The sequence below is a fragment of the Grammomys surdaster genome, unplaced genomic scaffold (assembly GCF_004785775.1).
Source record: "Grammomys surdaster isolate TR1022 unplaced genomic scaffold, NIH_TR_1.0 141, whole genome shotgun sequence".
Taxonomy (NCBI): Eukaryota; Metazoa; Chordata; class Mammalia; order Rodentia; family Muridae; genus Grammomys; species Grammomys surdaster.
In genome coordinates, this window is record NW_021604599.1 from 7,246,550 (window position 1) to 7,266,313 (window position 19,764).

Consider the following 19,764-nt stretch of genomic DNA (forward strand, 5'->3'; position numbering starts at 1 on the left):
GTGGATGTAACCTCTATCTACACCCCCCCCCACTCCCACCTCCCCACCCTCAAAATTCAGGGCAAGGCTAGTGAGCAGAAAATGGATTCCTGTTTTGCTGAAGCATGCTCCCCCTGCAGTCTTGACCTTGAACTACGTAAGCGTAATATTACACAGGGAAGTAATGGACGAAGATGTCTTTATGGATGCTGTGATGTAGTTCAGAAGCTGCGCTCCTCTTGTGTTTCTGTGGTTTCCCGTTATATAAACTACAGGCATGAGAGCCTCTTAACAGAGGATGTAATATCTGGGGCAGGGTTGGCTCAGATGGGAAACCTAGGGCACAAACCTTCAGGCAGCACTCATGTTCAGGGTCCTGGGACTGCTGACTTGGGATCTGCTTGTCTCTGACAGCGAGTTTCTCTTTACATTTTGTGCTGCACATACCCCACTTGCCTCATCCAAGCTCTGATCTTCGCAGGGACATTAATACTGCTGATAGGCCAAGAGCCATTCTTGGATTACGGCTATGGAAGAAGTGAGTATGGGATAGAGAAGCCGTGGGAAACCTTCACTGAGTAGGCACTGCAAAGGGCACACTGGCCATGCCTTCCTACTGCTGTGCACGTAGCAGCCACCGCTCAACCATGGTAACACTCTGTCCCCTGGAAGCTGGGGTATACTTCAAAACTTTCAGCATAATGCTCCCATCAGTCACTGGCAACTGCTCGGATGCACTCTGTGAAGTAAAGGCTGGCTCCACCTTCTGACTTGGCGAGCGAGATCATGGGAATCATCTTTAGGCATCCCTAAGGAGGCAGTTGCCGTAGCCTATCCTGTCACAGTTACACTGGAATACAGCTTTATGAACACAGAGGTTTTCAAAGTCCTTTGTGACCAATCTTTCTTCAAGATGTGAATCATTACGACGGACTGTCGGCAGAGGGGATGAGGAGTTCAGCCGAAGGAATCTAGTCGCTTATCACACTAGCTAGCACTACTGGATCTGGATGAGACTTTTCCACTCGTAGAGGAGTAAGTGTGAGCAGAACAGCTCAGTAGCTGTAAGTCATGGGGGAGAAGATTCTGGGCGGACATTCCTGGCTTCAGAGTGAGGGTGTAAAAGTAACAACCATATCTGTGTTTGTGAGATCAGTGTTGCTTGCACTCCAGGGATAGAATTCCGATGATCTCAGTGGCTTGGACCTCACTGCCTTCTAGGTTATTTCTCCTGAATATTATCTCTGCTTTGCAAGTCTTTCCCAAAGGCTTAATCTCATTACAGTGAGATTAAAAACCGGAGCAGGGTGTTTAAGAAATCAGCAGTAGAGGCAGGCAGAGTGGTACAAACCTAAAATCCCAGCACTTGTGAGGCAGAGGCAGATGGATCTCTCTGAGGTCAAGACCAGTGAGATCCTGTCAAAGAAAGAGAGAAGGTGAGGGAAAGAAGAAGAAAGGAAGGAAGGAAGGAATGAGAGAAAGCAGTCAGCAGAGGATACCTGTTGCTAATACTATCCGAATTCCTTTATTCTTCTGTGACATAAAGTATCTTAATTTTCTTGTAGAAAAACACCGGTAATACTCAGTGTGACCTGTGACTATGGGATAGATAATCAGACCATCTTACTACTTTGACCATTATGATTGATTTAGAAGACCTGGGCACTATCATGATTGGTTCAGGGATAAACACAGGACCTGGTCAGAACCAATAAGATGCCCTGAGTCTTTCTTTGCAACTCTAGAAAGGAGGGATTTCTCTTTTCTCCTAGTCTTGAATCTCTATCTAGCATTCCTAGTGTGGAAATTCTGCCTATGAAGAATGACGCCCACACCACAGAAGGTGGAGATGCTACTTAGGTCAGATGAGCTTGGTCTAGACTGACAAGTACTACTGTGGGCTAGTTTCTTCATACAGGCTGATGAATTCCATGTCTCCTTAGGTTAATGTGGGCTTGGCATCACTCACTTTCCAGCACCCATTTCCAAACTGACTTCGTAGGATTCTTAGGAGAATATAAGAATTCTCCCATAGGCATCAGCATGGCTTAGGGTCTGTTCTGTATCCAGGGACATCTGGCTCATCATGTTATGTACGTTAAGAAGCCCTTATACACCACAATCCCTTCCACCTTCCTTCTCACAATCTCCATCCTCCCCCTGACCCCAGTCTGGGGCACATAGGGCACAGTATAATGCTCACAGCATCTTGTGTCCTTTATAATTCTATTTATCATTAGTTGTTACAAAATAAGAAACAGAACAGTTAGCTAGATGATATCTCTTGCTAGAATATACAGTTTGTGTGGACAGGATGAATGTTCAATGAGTATTCTGTAAAAGAAGAAATGGAAAGCCAGCCATGGTGGCCTTTCATCCCAGAACTTGAGTGGCACAGGGCAGGCAGATCTCTGTGAGTTTAAGGCTATGCTGCTCAACCTGGGGAGTACCAGGCTAGCCAGGGCTATATTCCAAGACCCTGTTTCAAATAACAATAACACTACAAAGCAAAACATACAAAAGCCAAAAGAAACAACAAAAAGGAAGGAATAGATAAAGATATATAAAAAGACAGGCTTGTACACTTTACATAAGGATAACATAGACTTCCTCAGGCGATCTGGGATTTTAAGAAAGTCAACCAAATTCCAAATAAAATCAGGATAAAGTAAGACTTATTAAACATAAAAGTAAAAGTGAAGTTTGATTAATTTTTAAGCATCAAGTAGGAAATGATAAAGTACAGCATCTAGGAAAAGGCGTAAGAGTTCTACAAGAAATAGCTCAGTAGACAAGCTGAGCAAAGGGTGTCACCTCAATGTATAGGGACAAGCGTGTCACGGAGGAGCCGGAGGGCAGTGCTGCAGCAGTATGGTAACAGGCAAGTGGACAACACAAACCGCTTAAACCATTTCTTTAGACTTTCTTATTCACTTGACTCAAAATCAGATGGAATACTTTTATGCTTCTGAATGAGCATTTAACTGGGTTTTATAACAAACTTTTCTGAATAGACTAAAAATTTATCTGTTGAGAATGAAATCAATGAGTAAGCATTTTTGTTACTGTAAGAGAGGAGGCAGCAATGACCAGAGATAAGGCCCAGCTCGCAGATGAACAGGCCTCGAGAAACCAGAAGCCCTGGGCTCCACCAGCAATAGTTTCGGTGTCTTTTTCTCTAAGCCTGGGAAAGCTACTTCTCTTTTCTTTCTCCTTTACAAAGCATCACAAAACTGTGTTGGAGGACAATAATGAGGACAAAGCCTTTCGTACATTCATCCATGGAAGTTCAAACAAGAACAACATTAACACTTGTCTCCAGCTTCCCAAGTCTGGCTGGAGACAGTCCATGGCTATCCTGTAAGCTGCAGGGTGGTCATCTCTACAGACTACATCTCTTTAAGAAAAACTACTCATAATGCTTCTTTGTTTGGGGCTTTTCTGCCCCCTAAGTAAAGCATTAAACCACACAGTAACAACAGTCCAAGAGGATACCGGGCAGCCTCAGAGGAGCTTTTAGGTCACAGTTTGCCCTTATTGGCTATGGGTAAATTTCAGGTTATTCTCAGAAAGCAGCCACTGAGCCATTTTTTCCCCATCTCAGGTCAATTTGACTCTTTCTTAGTTTTGGACAAGAGTGGAGTCCCACAAAGTCGGGGAACAGAATTGAGGGACTGGTCCCTGAGGGAGTCATTATACGGTGTCCTCTCCTTGCCAGTACATAGGCCACATACACATGTTCCAGAAAGAGTTTAAATGATCTTTAAAAATTGCTGTCTTGTTTCTTACATCAGTGAAGTAGAAGTAACACTACCTTCCTTATCTACCTGCTTCACAGGCTTGTGGGGATGGCCAAGTGTCTAAGATGTCCTAGAATAGCTCCCAGAGCTCCTGTTACCTCTAAGTACCATTTCTGTAATGAATACGCTTTAAAAGATGCTGAAACCATTAAACAAGGCAGTGATAACACTTTGACACAGGGTTTTTCGACGGTGGCAACACAGACAACTAGGATGAGCTATTTTAATGGTGGAAACATCCTTGGATTTTCCTTTGTAACATCCAGAAACACCTGTGGTGACTGTGGACGAACTCCCTCAGGGGGAAGCACCCAGCCCCTGGCTGGATGTGGATCTAACATAAGCGGCACCTGTCTGTCCCACCTGAAAGCTGACGCTGCCCACGGGCAGGTAGCTGTGGTCCTCCAGCATGCTCAGGTACTCGGCCACCAAGGCAGCTGCATGCACCAGGCACATGGCGGCCTCCGTGAAGCACTTCTTCTTAGTGTGTTTCTCTGCCATGTTCTGGAGCCAGGTCAGCCGCAGGTCAGGAGATGCCTGGTAGCTCTTGGCAATTCTGAAGACAGATTGGGAAAGTTTTATGTACAACCTTTCAACGGCACCACTCTTACGGGGGGTGGGGGGGTGCTTCAATTTTCTTCTCTTTTTTGTAAGCTCCTAACCATCTATAACCCTAGCCCCAGGGGATTTGATGCCCTCTTCTGGCCTCCAGGGACACATGGTACATAGACATATGCCAATAAAACATTCATATAAATAAAATAAAAAATTAAGAAAAAAAGATGAAACCCTACTGAGACAAATATTCAGACTCACAAATATCACAAATAATGTCTTTTCTTTTTCTTTCTTTCTTTTCTTTCTTTTTTTTTCAAGACAAGGTTTCTCTGTGTATCCCTGGCTGTCCTGGCACTCACTCGGTAGACCAGTCTGACCTTGAACTCATTGAGATCCACCGCCTCTTCCTCTTGAGTGCTGGGATTGAAGGTCCGCACCACCATGCCCAACAACAATGCCCTTTTTGTCTGCTCAGGAGCGCTTACCTGTACATGAGGTCCATGAGCATCTCAGGGTCTTCCTGGAATTCCCTCATCTTCACCGTGTCATACAAAATGCTGTTTAGATTGCAAAGAAGTTCCTCCACCTGCAGAAAAAGTGCCAACAGTGACGTGCAAGGCAAGGCTTTGCTCAGGGAGGCAGGGATCCCAGGCAGAGAAAAGTCAGGAATCGTCTGGGGCACTTTCATTTGTGCAACCAAGGCCCACAGGTGGTATGGCCCCGGGATCCATGGAGTCCCCTCATACCATCTCCCTCCCCAGCCCCTTGAGCTTACAGTCTGAAGGAGCTTTGCTTATCTGTAAACTGCAAAGGTGTAAACTACTCTGGAATATCAGGGTGTGAGGCCCTACTACAGAGTAGGCTAGAGCCTGGAGTTAAAGGCAGGCAGGCTGCACCTGTCTTTCACTTGGGCACTGCAGTGAGACAGAAGAGTAACTGTCCGCCCAGTTTCCTTAGGACTAATCTTGTTTGCAAGCTCTTCTTAATTGGGATCTTTCTCCCTCTCCCCTAAATGCTACTCTAGGAATTTCACTACTTTCTATTCCCTATTTCTTTATTAATCACCCCACTATCTGTCTATACATCTCTGTGTGTCTATTTACTATCTATCTATCTATCTATCTATCTATCTATCTATCTATCTATCATCTATCTATCTTACTTTATGGAATGGTGGTGATCAATCCCAGGGGTTTGTATATTCGAGGTTCTACCACTCAGTTACATCTAACCCCCGTTCCTCTGTACCCCCTTTCTTAAATCTTGTACAGTATTTGCTACCACACACTCAGGTATCACTTTTCTTGTTTTGACTCTTATTATTTGTTTTTTTTTTTTTTTTTTTTGGTTTTCCGAGACAGGGTTTCTCTGTGTAGCCCGGGCTGTCCTGGAACTCACTCTGTAGACCAGGCTGGCCTCGAACTCAGAAATCCTCCTGCCTCTGCCTCCCAAGTGCTGGGATTAAAGGCGTGCGCCACCACCGCCCGGCCCGACTCTTATTATTTGGAACTATGCTCTCTTAATAGACTCTTGGTGTCTTGCAGTTGAGGACAGTGGTGTGTGCATTGCATTTCTCAAGCGCTGAGAACATGAACTATCTGCAAATCACACATGTATAAATTTTATATAACATTATATGCAAAATTTTATATGCAAAACCATAAACGTAAATGCTTATAAATGGTTAGTCACAAACTCATACATAACGCAAAGTTATGTCTACCTGTGTGGGAAAAAGAGTTGACTGCATGGCCGTGTCCTCTTCTGAATAGGCCAGAATTGTCCTTAAGGACCTTCTCAGGTGCTCTTCATTGAAGTCTGGTGCTTTGCCTACCAAGGATGCCAGTGCCATGGTCACTTGCATCTTTACTCTTGCAAAGTTCTGCATCAGAAGAGATGGAACAAACAAGAGAGTCAGCAGGTCACTAATGGGAGGCTGCAGGCCAGACACGAACAGCTCCCGGTGTTTCTTTCATTCCGTCCTAAGCATTTCCTTTTCTCTCAATAACTATGAGCTACACTTTGCACAAGATTCGCACTGTTGTTAAAATGGGTTGGCTGGATCATATGCTCCCATAAATCTGTCAGGCTTCCTTTAAATTTTCATTGCATTTGGGCTGCTGCCACACTGCAGGGCTGACAGATTTGGTCACAGGATATATATGCTTTGTGGCAAGAGTCTCTTGGAACCTTCTGAGGTAGCATTTTGGTTTGTTTGTTTGTTTGTTTGTTTTGTGAAACAGGGTTTCACTGAGTAACTCTGGCTATCCTGGAACTCGTTCTGTAGATCAGGTTGGCCTTGAACTCACAGAGATCCACAAAGGCAGCCCTTTTGAGATTTTGAATTTGAAGTAAGCAATAGCTTTCCATGTCTTCTGTTCTTCCAGGACTGTGGAAAAGCACTACTAAGGACCCATGGAGCACGCCCTACAGGCTTTTAAATAGTTCTAACACATCATGAAGGCCAGGGCCAGGGATATAGCTCAGTATCATTTAGCATTGTAGGGTCTTACGCTCAGTTCCCGGAATTAACACAAAGTAGTCAAAAATAAGACAAGGCAAAACAGAACCCTGAGGAAGTCTCCATTTCTTCTCTGAGCCCTTTTATCTGCTCCCTGTTCCATTTGTAAATTCTTTTTTGAGATTAGAGATCTTTTACAGAATTTATAATACATTCTGTAAAACATATTTTCCCTCTCCCCCCAACCCCGACCCCTGTCTTTAGTTTTTGAGACAGGATTTATCTGTGTAGCCCTGGCTGTCCTGGAACTTACTCTGTAGAGCAGGCTGGCCTCAAACTCAGAGATCTGCCTGCCTCTGCCTCCTGAGTGCTAGGATTACAGGCAGGTCCAAGCTAGGCATGGTGGTGCATGCCTTTAAATGCAGCACTCAGGAGGCAGAGGCAGGTAGATCTCTGTGTGTCTCAGGCCAGTCTGGTCTATGTAGTGAGTTCCAAGACAGCCAGAGCTACATAGTGAGATGCTTTCAGGTCCAGATGACAACAATCATTTACCATTGTCATCCACAAATGTCTTGGTACCATCTGGAACTGGTACTGATTCAGACTTTAGAACAGGACACTCTTGTGAATCCTTAACCTGTCCCTGTGTTTGTCCCACATGCAGGAACTTTGACTGCTGGTAGCACCACACCCTCCAGCCCTGTCCTCTCAAATGCTGGTGCTCATCTGCAGACTCCCTGGTGTCTTCCTCACAGGGCATAAGAAAAAGCCACCCTGCAAAGCTCCCCTTCACCCATGCTTTGCATTCGTGTTCTCTCCTGGTTCTGGGCTGTCCAGCCTGTCTGTGCTTACACCGGTGGCTCCAAAGCTGAACCGCATGAGGAGGTAGAGGGTGGCACACGCTTGGCTCCGGGTGACGTCCATGCTACTGCTGCAGTGATGTAGCACCCGCTGACACAGGTCAGCACACTGCTCCATCTCCTCCTCGAACAGCAGGTCTCCAAACTAGAAGAGACACAGGTGGCCATTAGGTATCCCTGGGCACTTTTACAAGCTCTCTGGCTGGCTGCTGGGGCACGCAGATGTCTGTCTGGACAAGAGAAGAGCCTGAAGGGTGAACGCCGGTGCTCCAGAAACACAATGAGCTACAAGTGTCAGACATGGAGGGAAGCGGTGACGTCCACCTGTGAGTCACACAGCTGAGGTAAGGTCTGTGCCATTAACTTCATTGTTAGCCAGGTTGAATTTACTGCTGAGGGTGTCACAGCTTTGAAGGACTTACTTGTGTCTCATGGGTTCCTTGGAAATTATTGGTGACTAAGAATGAGAAAATTATTATAACAGAATTCCACTTCGTAAATTTACAAGATCCTATGTAGAAGGCACCTACTCACTAAGATTTCCCACAAAGGAGGAAAATAATCTTAACAGACTACTGACCATAGTTCTCAGGTATCTGCCAGCATCTTATTATGGTCATTTTGTCACATGAATCAGGCATAGTATTGAATCTCACTATAGAAGGTATTAGTGAAAGGTAGAGAAACTGTAGTGGCTCAGTTGACTTTCGCTCTCATGTCACTGGCTTTCGGGGGCGGTCATTTGAAATTTCTACAGTTAAGCCCATATTGCAAGCATGAAGCCACAGTATGGCTTCCCCACAGTGAGTTCCTGAGAATCAGAGTGTCTACTTTCGTAGGGAAAATGCTCTTACTCCGTGCCCTGCATGATGTCTGATCTACGGGCAGAGTGATGTGAAGCTAGACAAGAACTCTTAATTAAGAGGGAGAAAACAAGCATCCTGTGTTTACCTTGGCGATGAGCGCTCGCAGAGTTGCAAAACAGTGAGTCAGGTAGGTGGTGCTCTGATCACAGCTCAGAGAATTCACCAGGACCCTGAGGACACCTCCCAGCAGGCTGTCTTTACAGTCCAGGGCGGAGCTTGCCTGGGGGTGGGGAGGGGTGGAAGAACAGCATCACTGAGTAAGGCTGGAGGCAGGAGGCTGATGGGCCTTCTCAGCAGACGGTGGTAAGGCCTCCATGAGCCACCATCTACATAACTCATTAACCACCAGGAGAGCATAAGCCCTCTTTCCCAATGACCTTTATCAAAACTAACTGACTTGAAACTTGTGCCCAACTTAGGATATTAAACCAATTTCTAAGGTTCCTCTCCCTCCAGCCTGGGTCGTGGCTTTGGAAATGTTCTTTCTTGTAGGCCTGATTTCCTGTCAGTATTTCAAAATAAACTTTGAGCTTCGAATACAAGAGCTTGGTGGCAGCTATGACTTCTAAATTGGCCACAGAAGGACTAACAAGAAGAATAATAAAAGTATTTTCTATAGTCCAACTTTCTTAGGAAACTGCAAATCATTTTGAGTCTGGGTATCAGGTACATTGCTCTCAGAAACAGCTAGTACAAAGATACCATCAATGTGATGATAAATATTTAGGGTACTGAAGTTAAAAAACTTTCAAAAGATACTTGAGTCATCTTTGGATGCTTAAGTCCCTCATATAAAAGGGGGTAGTGTTTGCATATATAATCGACAATTCTCTCATGTATTTTAAATTATCCCTAGCTTACTTTCAGTATCTAACACCACACTGAAACATCATGTCAACCATTGATTTTCTGTTTACGGAACAACATAGGAAACTAAAATGTATGCACATGTTCAGTGCAGATGTAGTTTTATTCCGAAGTATCTTCCATCAGTGGTTGTTGGTTAAGCCTAAAGATGTGGAACCACTGCAATGGAGGGCTGACTGGTACTTTCCTACGGTAGGGATGGCAAATTTATGGGACACATGATTATCCTTCAGCAATCTAAGTCCAAAACAGATACCTTTTGTCACACTTAGCACTGTTTTTTAACCCAGTGCAATCATAAAGTTAGGGCAAAAATAAAGACCCATTAAGAGAAAACTTCTGGCTAAGAGAATATAGTCTCTGGCTTGTATGAAGGCCTAACATCTAGCTATGATGGTAAATCACTTGGCCAAGGGACCACCCACAGGGTACCAGCTCCACCGTAAGCCATGCTAAGGAGATGGGGAGACTAAATAATCCTTTAATGGAATAGTGTACTTCCTCTCCTCAGAATCCCCACCCCAGCACAGTAGCTTACTGGGTCAATGCCACAAACTGTACATCTGTCTGCTTTTCTACATTATTCAGAAAAGTAAATTATCCTCTTTATTGTTTTTTTTTTCTTTTTCTAGTCATACTTTCCCCCAACACTTTGGGGTTTGCCAGCATTCTGGGCTCCCTTCCCTGCCACGTGACTTCTTATCTGTCACGTCTATGCCAGCTTAGATGAAACAGCTTTCCTTCCTTTTCTCCTTCATGCTCTTCCTCCAAGCAGCCGCTGTGACTGACAGCTTGTCAGCATTGGAGATTTTTCCTTAAAATGCTAATAAAGTTGTCCTTCAGTTTCTATTTCAGTCCATCCTTAAGTTCTTTTATTAAGGAGACTAAAAACCCCAAGAGGGGACTCCCATTTCCCCCATGTTATCAGTGACTCCTACCCTAGCTAGTGCATTATCCAGATGGAACTGACCTACCAAAAGAAATCTAGTTACCAACGTTCTTGCAGGTGCTCGGCTAAAAGCCCTCTGTCTCCTTTATAAATCTAGCATGTGCTTGGGCCAGGGTAACTTTGAGGGTCAGCTCCTCAAACATCTAACTCTCTCCAAGGGAGTAGCAAGTCAGAAAAGCCAGAGGATGCCTGGCATGTCTGGAATCTGCAAGGTAGGCACTGCTGCAAATTCCAAACGTTCCCACTTTAGTTCTAAAAATGCATTCTGGACTCATGGTCCTGTCTTTCTCAATTTTTTATTTTTTTTTTATTTTTTTTTATTTTTGAGACAGGGTTTCTTTGTGTAGCCCCGGCTGTCCTGGAACTCAGTCTGTAGACTAGGCTGGCCTCGAACTCAGAAATCCACCTGCATCTGCCTTCCAAGTGCTGGGATTAAAGGCATGTGCCACCACTGCCCGGCCTTTCTCAATTTTGAATGAAGAATTCCCTTTGTGATCCCAAGAAACACACCCGTGAGCTGGCCAGATGGGGAGTGTGCCATCCTCACCTGAATGATGTTTTCCTGCATATCCAGTATGATCAGATTAGCTTCGGTAGCCAGATTGCCACTGATCAAGGCTTCTTGATCTAACTCTGCCTTTGTTCTAAGAAATGAAAAAAGGATGTCACCAATTAAAGCACGGTACAGCTTGGCCAGGTGCCAGAGATGACAACCAATGCATCAGGTCATGAAGGAGTCTTTACAAAAGTCAACCATCAATTCACACAAAGCGGCCACCTCAATGTATCCAAGGATAGCAGGTGTTTCCTGAGATTCCAGTCGGGTTGGGAAGATGGTCTAGTGAAGTCTCCAGGTCATCCATAGCCCCATAGTTATTAATAATGGTGGCAATTATACAAATAACAAAATGGGTCAAGAAGTTAATTATTAGTTACTACTAACAATTAGGTGAGCCTAACAGCTGCTTAAAGCCTCAGGGCCTCACATGAGTGCTATCTGGATCTGAATGGGTGGTTATGGGATGCAGGAGAGAGCTGCAGCATGCTAGAGAGACAGGATGTCACTAGAACTTGGGGAACACTGACGAACAGTGATGGAACTGTGAAAAGGGAGGACCAGCTCTTTACTTCTCAAAGTCTTCCTGAGAAGGAGAGAAGGCGGCTTAGCTAAGACTGAGAACTGCCTTCCTTCTCCAGTGGGAGGTGAGGCTCACGACCCATGGGGTGGGGCACCAAACATTCTGCTGGAGGTTACTGGACTGGATGCTACCTGGCAGGAAACAGAAGTCACTAAGAGGTTTAATTTTAAAGAGCTGGTGTGCTCTATGTACTAGCCCATCCATCCTCATAAAACAAGGGATGCCAGAAAGGGAGAAAAGTGTTCTCTCCTAAAGCTTTGCCTTCAATGGTCCAGTTACCCATAGTTAGCTAGAGTCTGAAATCATTTGGTGAGAAGTTGAAGAAGAGACTCCAGAATAAACAATGCGTTGGCTCTACACTGTGTTGGCTCTGAGCAGCATGCTGTCATAGTTCACCCTGTCAAGTGATGGATTATTGCTTTGCCCAGTGTACGCATGCTGTAATGCCACCTACATGTTATTTACTGAATTGCTGCCTTAGTTACCAGATTAACTGGCACATTTCATAGAAATGTAGACAAGGTTTTGGAACCACTTATGGCTTTGGATATCTGGACTGTATTGTCTGTAGATAAAAACATATTACTATAATTTTTTTTAACCATCCAAATTTAGTTTTAAGGAGAGGTATGAAAAACCCTGACTTTCCCAATATGTTCCAGTGGCTAAGATGATGCCACAGATGCTGGGGTATTACACTATCAGTTCAAATGTCTTAGATCAGGATTATCCACATAGCTGTTCTCTTCTTTCTTACCCAGGAATAGTTGTGTATATAACACTGAGTGCTTAGAAAGGTGTTTTTAATTGATTTCACAATTAGGATAGATTCTTTAGTCCTAATTGTTTGACAACACTTCCCCTCACTCTACAAATGACAATATATGTATAAAGAAATATACAAGCTTTTTTTTTTTATTAATTTACTGATATGTTTAAATTTACAGCACTGGGCCAAGCACGGTGATATATGCTGGCACACAGGAGTTTGAGGGCAGTCTGGTTTACATAGTGAGTTCTGGAGCCAGAATGCTAGGGCGGTGAGGTGGGAGTGGGTGGGTGGGGGAGGTCCCTCATAGAATCAGGGGGGAGGGGTTTGGGATTGGGGTTTGCCGAGGGGAAACCGGGAAGGGGGATAACATTTAAAATATAAATAAATAAAATAACCAATAAAACCAAACAAACCAACCAAACAAACAAATAAACAATCAAAACAACAACAACAGCAATCCCCTAACCAAAAAACACACTTTTATCAACACTGTCCAGTAGAAATGTACTAGGGGCCATGTGCATTATTTTACTTATTATGATAGTCACACACCAAAAAAAAAAAAGATAAAATGAAATTGAAGGCATTACTTTATTACTTTTCCTCTTTTCTTTTTCTTAGAAAGGTCTCACTGTGGCTGTCCTGCAACTCCAGGCTCACCATGTAGACCAGGCTGGCCTCAAACCTCCTGGGCACCAGAATGAAGGGCATGGGCCAGCGCTCCCATCCCGATATTAATATTTTACCATATTTTATCTAAGCCACTACACCAAAAGTACTGTTAATAAGTCACAGATATAAAGATCAATGCTGAAATGTGCAATCTTGCATGCAGCTTTATTTATTCTACATCTCGATATGAAACGGCCGTGCTTCAGGCTTCAGAACTGACTGCATGTGGTTAGTGGAACCCGTAACGGACAGTACATCCAGTCCCAACCGGCTTTCAGAACTGTGATAAGATGCATGTAACATAGAACTTACCACCTTAGTCACTTTAACTGTATAGCTTAGTAGCAGTAAGTAATTCAGACTGTCATGCAAAATTGTCACCCCTCCTGGGAGGCCTACCAGTGTGGCTCAGACTTGTCTGCACAGTCACCTTAAAGCTTGACTAACCTAGAAGTTCTGAACAAACTGGCAGAGGGTAGCTGCTGGGTGTGTGTGGGGTATACCTTCAATCTCAGGACTCAGAGGCAGGTGGACCTTGTGAGTTCGAACACAGCCAGAGATTTGACTGTGCAGTCCAGGTTAAAAACTACTGCTCTAAAAGAAACAGTCAAACTAACCAAAATTAAAATAGACCTAAGAGAAAATGACAGAAGCTGTCATCTAAAAATTATAACATCTCCAAATAGCTCTAATTTGCCACCTGGCTGCAGGACTGAGGGGTCATCAGTCACTCTGATAATGAGCAGCCCACTGGGAGCCGGAGGTGCTGAGAACTGGCATCACAGTGAAGACTGCTGATGTCAGCAAACGGGAAAGGCCTCCTAAGGCAATTCACACAGCCCAGCCAAACACGGCTTGCCGTACTGTCTCGATCTTGTGCAGCAGATGACCTAACCATCGATGTGGCGCTGGGCCTCCTGCGTCACACACTGTCTTCACCAGTTACCTCCCATAGGATTGAGAACATCAGGCAAGGAGAGAGGAAAAGAGAAAGCCGAGCCAAGTGCCTAGCCATGTAACTGCAAATCCGTATTTCCTCCCTGAAACCGGGTGCAAAAATGTACTGACAGAGAACCAAAGTTCTTAAACACCAGCTAGGGAGGTCAGAGTGAGCCAGTCTTCTAAGCAAAGGGGCATTATTAATAAGACAACCCCTGGGGCTCCCACGTGACACCTGAGTAAACAATGTGATTCTCCATGTATCTTTAGACTGACCAGCTATGGAGTTCTCCCTTCTAAGCCACAGAAGAGCACATTCTTGCTTGGTGGAAAAGCTGTCACCATGAAATTGGCATTAGATACACTGACTAGCACAAGGAGCATCCTTCATTGTTAAGAAGCTATGGGCTACCAGATTATTTGGTATACTTTTCAAAAATAATCATTAAACTGTTTCTAGGAAAATATATAGTAGATATATGGTATTTTGACCCCTCCTCCCCAGAGTCCCACAGATTGACTAGGATGTGATATTCTATAGTAATGGTGAAGACGTTAACATTTATTTACTAAAACATTGTTATTCAAGTCTTCTCATCCCTCCCCTTGATGAACACTTCAGATACAATGAAGCTGTACTATCCACATTTTGTTGTATATGTGGGGTCTTGAACCATTCAGTGTTTTGCTCAGTGAATCTGAGATTCATGAGGCTACCTAATGGCTTAGAGGTAGAGGAGACATACATTATCTATCCCCACACATTTTGCTTTAGTGCTCATACGTCTAAATTGTTCTCTCTCTCTCTCTCTCTCTCTCTCTCTCTCTCTCTCTCTCTTCTTTGATATATCATACACATATACACATGTGCAGGTTGGTTTCTGTCAACTTGACACAAACCTGGAGATATCTGGGAAGAGGAAATCTCAAAATTGAGGCACTGCCTCTACCACCTTGCCTAGAGGGCACCCCCTGGACCTGAGTTATAGAAGAAAACAGGCTAGCAGGTCACGGGGAACAAGCCAATATGCAGTGTTTCTTCACGCCCTCTGCTTTAGTTTCTGCCTCTAGGTTCCTGCCCTGACTTTCTTCTTCGATGAATTGTATATCATAGGATAAAATAAACCCTGGCCTCCTCAAGTTGCTTTTGGTCATAAGTGTTTTTATCAGAGCAATTGAAAGCAAACTAAGATATCACACACACACACACACGGTATATGTTGCAATTCAAGCAATATTATTTTTCATTTTTTTGCATTTTTTCTAATTATAATAGATAAATGCAAACCCAATGTAGGAAACCCAAGAAGTGTGAAAAAGAAAATATCAATCACTTATATTTTTAAAGCCCAAAGATCATTATTAATGTTTTGGTAAATTTCTTTGTGGAGTTTTACAAATGCGGCTGCTGTATGTAATTGGAGATTAAAGAGCATACTCTAAAACCGAGCATTTGTCCTGTTCAGTTAATGACTTCATAACATCGTAACAAGCTAGTACTTTGTTATGTACTTCCAAATCAAATCAAATCAAATCAAATCAAATGTATTCCAAAATCAAATATATTTTGATTTTTGGAACAATAAAATGCAAGGCTACTATAAATATCTCTGAATATCCATCTTTGCACCCATTTTCATTATGGAAATACAGATGCGGAGTTGCAAGGCTGGACACCTGGTCCTGCTTTCTCAAGTTCTCTGTTCCTCACAAGTTGCTTTCATCAACTGGGGCTGTGGAAACTAGGTTTCTTTAAACTATGGATACATTGTTAAGAGCTGAAGCCACAGCTTCTTCTATCTCTGGGCATCCTGGGCAGCTGGAGCTGTATTTACACAGACAGTATGTTTCCTTTTCTTATTACCCTCGGAAGGATGCAGTTGTCCCAGTAACACAAGTAGCCTGGGAACAAGAGTTAAGATTGTTAGTGAACGCAGTGCAGAGCGACGGCAGTGCGACTCACTTGTCCAGCTTCTCGTTAGCCTGCCGCCACTGTGTCTGCTCTTTCCTCCACCTCAGATTTTCACTGAGGCCTGGAAACCGGTCAGTCCCTGGGAGTTAAGAAACACATGACAGGAATTTGATTAGCATGAAACCCTTTATAAGATAACCAAAAGTCGGGTGCCAGCTTAGCTGAGAAGCATCAGCACAGTCTCCTGTTCATCGGAGCCTGTACTGCTCTGAGGGGACAGAGCCGACATGCCTATCTGTGGTGACCTGCCCTGGATGAACTGGAGGCAGCTCTGATAGACGTCTGTCTTCCATAGTTCTCCTGGGCAGGGGCTCCTGTGAGGCTCCCTGACTTGCTGGAAGGAAAGGCAGGGTGTCAGGTGAATGTGCTGAGTGCCCTCCAGAGTCCACGCCCACCTGTCCCTGTTTTCCTGGGAGGATTCATCATATTAATAATACTAAAGTGATGAGTGCAGGTGTTTGGGTCATGGGGGCCCCCAGGACGATGGTACACTGGCACTCATTTTGGGAGACTGTTCTATGCAGTAGCATCTTGAATCACTCAGGGATATGGTCGCGGGCTGCAGAGCCCTCCAGTTTATTGATCATGTCCTCTAGAGGGGCTCTGAAACAAGGGAGACAGCGCTTCTTCCCTAATCCATGAACCACGTTCTTAGATATGGCCTTCAACTTACTGTAAAATCTTAATTAAAACACAGCATTTGGGGACACTTTCAGGGTGATTCTTTCCCTCAGAGGTGGAAAACAAACATTTGACAAGACAAGTGCAGGGTCCCAGAACCTGCTGTCTCAGGAGTGATGTCCAAGGGTGAAGAGCTGTGTGGCAGATGGGAGGACTACCCCCCACCTCCCACACACCTGGAATGCGACGGCGCATCATCTCCCCACGGGCTCCTTCTCCACGGAGCAGGGCCTCTTCCAGCTTGGCCTTGACATCTCTTGACTTCTGCAGGACCTGGTTACTGACTTTGTCAGAACTCTGCTTTCCCTGGAAGGACAGAGGTAGAAACACATTTGGTTTAGTGGGATCTCTATGGAGAGAGAGATTTGTCAAAAGAGAACATGTCAGCTCATGGTGGGGAGTTTAGGCATATACTCCACAGACACTTTTCCGGGAGCTCCTATGGATAAAGTTTTATTGGCAGGAACGGGCCCACTGCAATAGGCAGACGTTCTTTCCATGCTGAGCGTTCATATCTGCAGATGAAACAGGCTGTGGGTTGTAATACAGAGTAGGAAGGATGGAAGATGCTGCCAACCCCAAAGCGAAGAGTAAGAAAACAGACTTGAAAGAGCTAAGACACCCCACACTTGCCTTGTACTCAAAACAGGAGACACAGATGAACAGCAGGTCTAGAATCCTGTTGAGCTGCATGGAAGGCAGGTCAGCGATCCACTTCCTGATGAGGCTCTGGTCAGCATTTTTCATGATCCACAGGAAACAAACCATGAGGTGGCGGGTGGTGTCTGCATTCAGCATGTTGTACTGCTTATAGGGCTGGAAGGAGGAGAATGGTGGGGGAGAGGGGGGAGAGAAATCAGGCAACGGGAAAACTTACAAGTGTAAGAGATGAGAACCCCTCAGAATGCTGTACCTACTTCCAGCATATGACTGGGGATCTGCCTTCAGCAGCCCTGTCTTCCTGAGGCCAGAGAAGGTGCGCTCGGTGCAAGGCTGCTCAGTAGAAGCACCCTTGGGCAGAGTTTGGGTTAAGCTATGAACCGCTGACCTGAGCATTGTCTGGTGGTCTGCCCTGGACCTTGATGGTGTTCTTCAATATCAGTGGTGCAAAGGGGCTTTCTTGCTGCTAAGATCTCCAAGGGCTTCTCCTTCAAGATGGCCAGTGGAGGCCTGGACTTACAGAGGAGAACTAGCCTGACCAGGTACCATAAAACGATCCAACAGTTCAGAGTTCAGTTTCACATCAAGATCATAATACTGGTTAGCACGTGGGTCAAGTCTATATGCTTGCAAAGCCATCTGCAATGAGACCTACACTACGATTCACTTGAGTGTGAGTGGCGCCTCAAGCCAAGTGCTGTAACAGCCTTGGTGAATGTTCACTACAGAGTGCTACTAAGCACACTTGCTATAACTCATAACAGCAAGACAGATAGCAATGTGAAGCTGACCCCTGGCTTCATGAGGTGTACCTAACATTCGGTGGGCTGTGGTGGTAACACTGCAAGGAGGAATTTGTGAACTATGTGAAGAAAATCTTAGTCTTGGATGGAAGTGACAGATGACAAACTTGCTTTCACTTAAAGTTATTCTGAGTATGACTCTAAAAAGTGACAGTCTTCCCCTAGAATTTCACAGGGAACACTTTCTAATAGGTGAACCTCGACTTCTCCACTCCTTACAGGCAATTAATATAAAAGGCATACGCTGCCCTGAGCAGGGAACTTTGGTAAGGTGGATATCATTCGAAGGTAGGGTGTGATCTAAGGCACTGTTTAGTAAGTAAGATTAGTGTTGCCAAGTCTCAGATGTCCTGTTTCCCTGCTCCCCAACCCTCCTGGGCAAGGGTGAACAGGTTAGAGGCTGCTACACACTGGAAGGAAGACAGAAAAAGGGAGCTAGTAAAGAATAATGTGTCAGGACCCTGCCTTCTCAGAAGTAAACCAAGCAAGTTTGCTGCAGATCCAGATAGTATGTTGAAATGCAAAACGAAATTGACGGCCTAGTAGTTGCAAACCCTGGCTCATCCCTAGAATCACAAAATAAAGCCCATCAAACCAATTAAGAACAACACAATAACACTAAGCTAGAAGATAAACTTGTTTTGACAAAAGACAAACAGGTGATTCCCACCTTGAGTGCAGCAGAGGGTATATTCCACAAAGATCCCCTCTGTCTGGGGGACAAATCTCCTTAGACTTCCTGAGGACCTAGGAAGTTTTCTTTTTTTCTTTTTGAAGCTTCTGGCCCATTCAGTCATTTATTAGAGGCAAACAACAATACTAATGAGCACACGGAGTGAGCCCAGCCTACATTCAGTGCAAGGATGAACGCCTTGGTTTAACTTTCTCTACAATGGTTTCAGACTCCCCAGATTCACATCTTTGATAGTTTTTTAAGCTTGGCACATCAGGACTGGCTAACTCTGTTACATGCATCTCTTGCTGTTCCTGTAGCTATCTGACCAGAACGCTTCTCAGCCGTCAGCTTCACGGATTCCTACATCACAGTGTTGAGGCAGAAAGCATGTCTGTTCTACGCTGGGTTCTATCAGAAGTCAGGAGGAGGCGACATCAACAAGAAATACACTCAAGAAACGTACAAACATACCAAGGAGGTCAGCATTGCTCCGCTGGTCTTCAAATTAAAGTGATTCCCTGCTATGGCCAGGGCTACATTCTGGTTGATTCCATTGGCCACATCTTGTTCTTCATATGAGCCACTGGCTCGGCTCCTTCCACTGCGGGCATCTGCAATTAAACATTACCACAGGTGTTGTCAAGCCAGAGACCACATTTCTCCATCTTCACCCCACAAGTGACAGACACATCTTACTCACTAAAGTCAGCACGTAATTCACACCTGGATGTATATCTATATGCATTATTCATATATAGAATCCTTTTGGTGCAGTTAATGACAATCATGAACTAGCACATAAATGAATGATGAACAAATAGTTTCTGACAAAAAAAAAACATATAATTATGTGTCTTGCCGGGTGGTGGTGGTGCACACCTTTAATCCCAGCACTTGGGAGGCAGAGGCAGGCGGATTTCTGAGTTCGAGGCTGTCCTGGTCTACAGAGTGAGTTCCAGGACAGCCAGGGCTATACAGAGAAACCCTGTCTCGAAAAACCAAAAAAAAAAAAAAAAAAAAAAAATGTGTCTTAAAAGACCTGTCTGGGTCAAAGAAGCTTTAAAGACCACTGTCGTGAGGCATGGCCCAGCAGACGAGAGCCTTGCTTCC

General features: G+C 44.5%; 1 protein-coding gene and 1 non-coding gene across 5 annotated transcripts in view; one reads left to right on the forward strand and one right to left on the reverse strand.

The window, feature by feature from the left end:
* Dock8 (dedicator of cytokinesis 8) overlaps positions 1-19,764 on the reverse strand; it is a 199,835-nt gene that overhangs the window by 21,083 nt on the left and 158,988 nt on the right. For all 4 annotated transcript variants that reach the window (XR_003710947.1, XM_028764022.1, XM_028764023.1 and 1 more), the window contains 10 exons: positions 19,126-19,265; positions 17,149-17,331; positions 16,692-16,821; positions 15,826-15,913; positions 10,888-10,984; positions 8,610-8,744; positions 7,651-7,803; positions 6,061-6,219; positions 4,823-4,923; positions 4,143-4,335 (listed from right to left, as the gene is read on the reverse strand). Coding sequence is in view for 3 of the 4 variants with exons in the window: in XM_028764022.1 (XP_028619855.1) it covers positions 4,143-4,335; positions 4,823-4,923; positions 6,061-6,219; positions 7,651-7,803; positions 8,610-8,744; positions 10,888-10,984; positions 15,826-15,913; positions 16,692-16,821; positions 17,149-17,331; positions 19,126-19,265 (1,379 nt within the window). In the remaining variant the exon portion in view is untranslated. The remainder of the gene's footprint in view (positions 1-4,142; positions 4,336-4,822; positions 4,924-6,060; positions 6,220-7,650; positions 7,804-8,609; positions 8,745-10,887; positions 10,985-15,825; positions 15,914-16,691; positions 16,822-17,148; positions 17,332-19,125; positions 19,266-19,764) is intronic.
* LOC114618405 lies at positions 14,117-14,248 on the forward strand. The gene has a single exon (XR_003710954.1). It is a non-coding gene; the product is annotated as a small nucleolar RNA SNORA24 (small nucleolar RNA).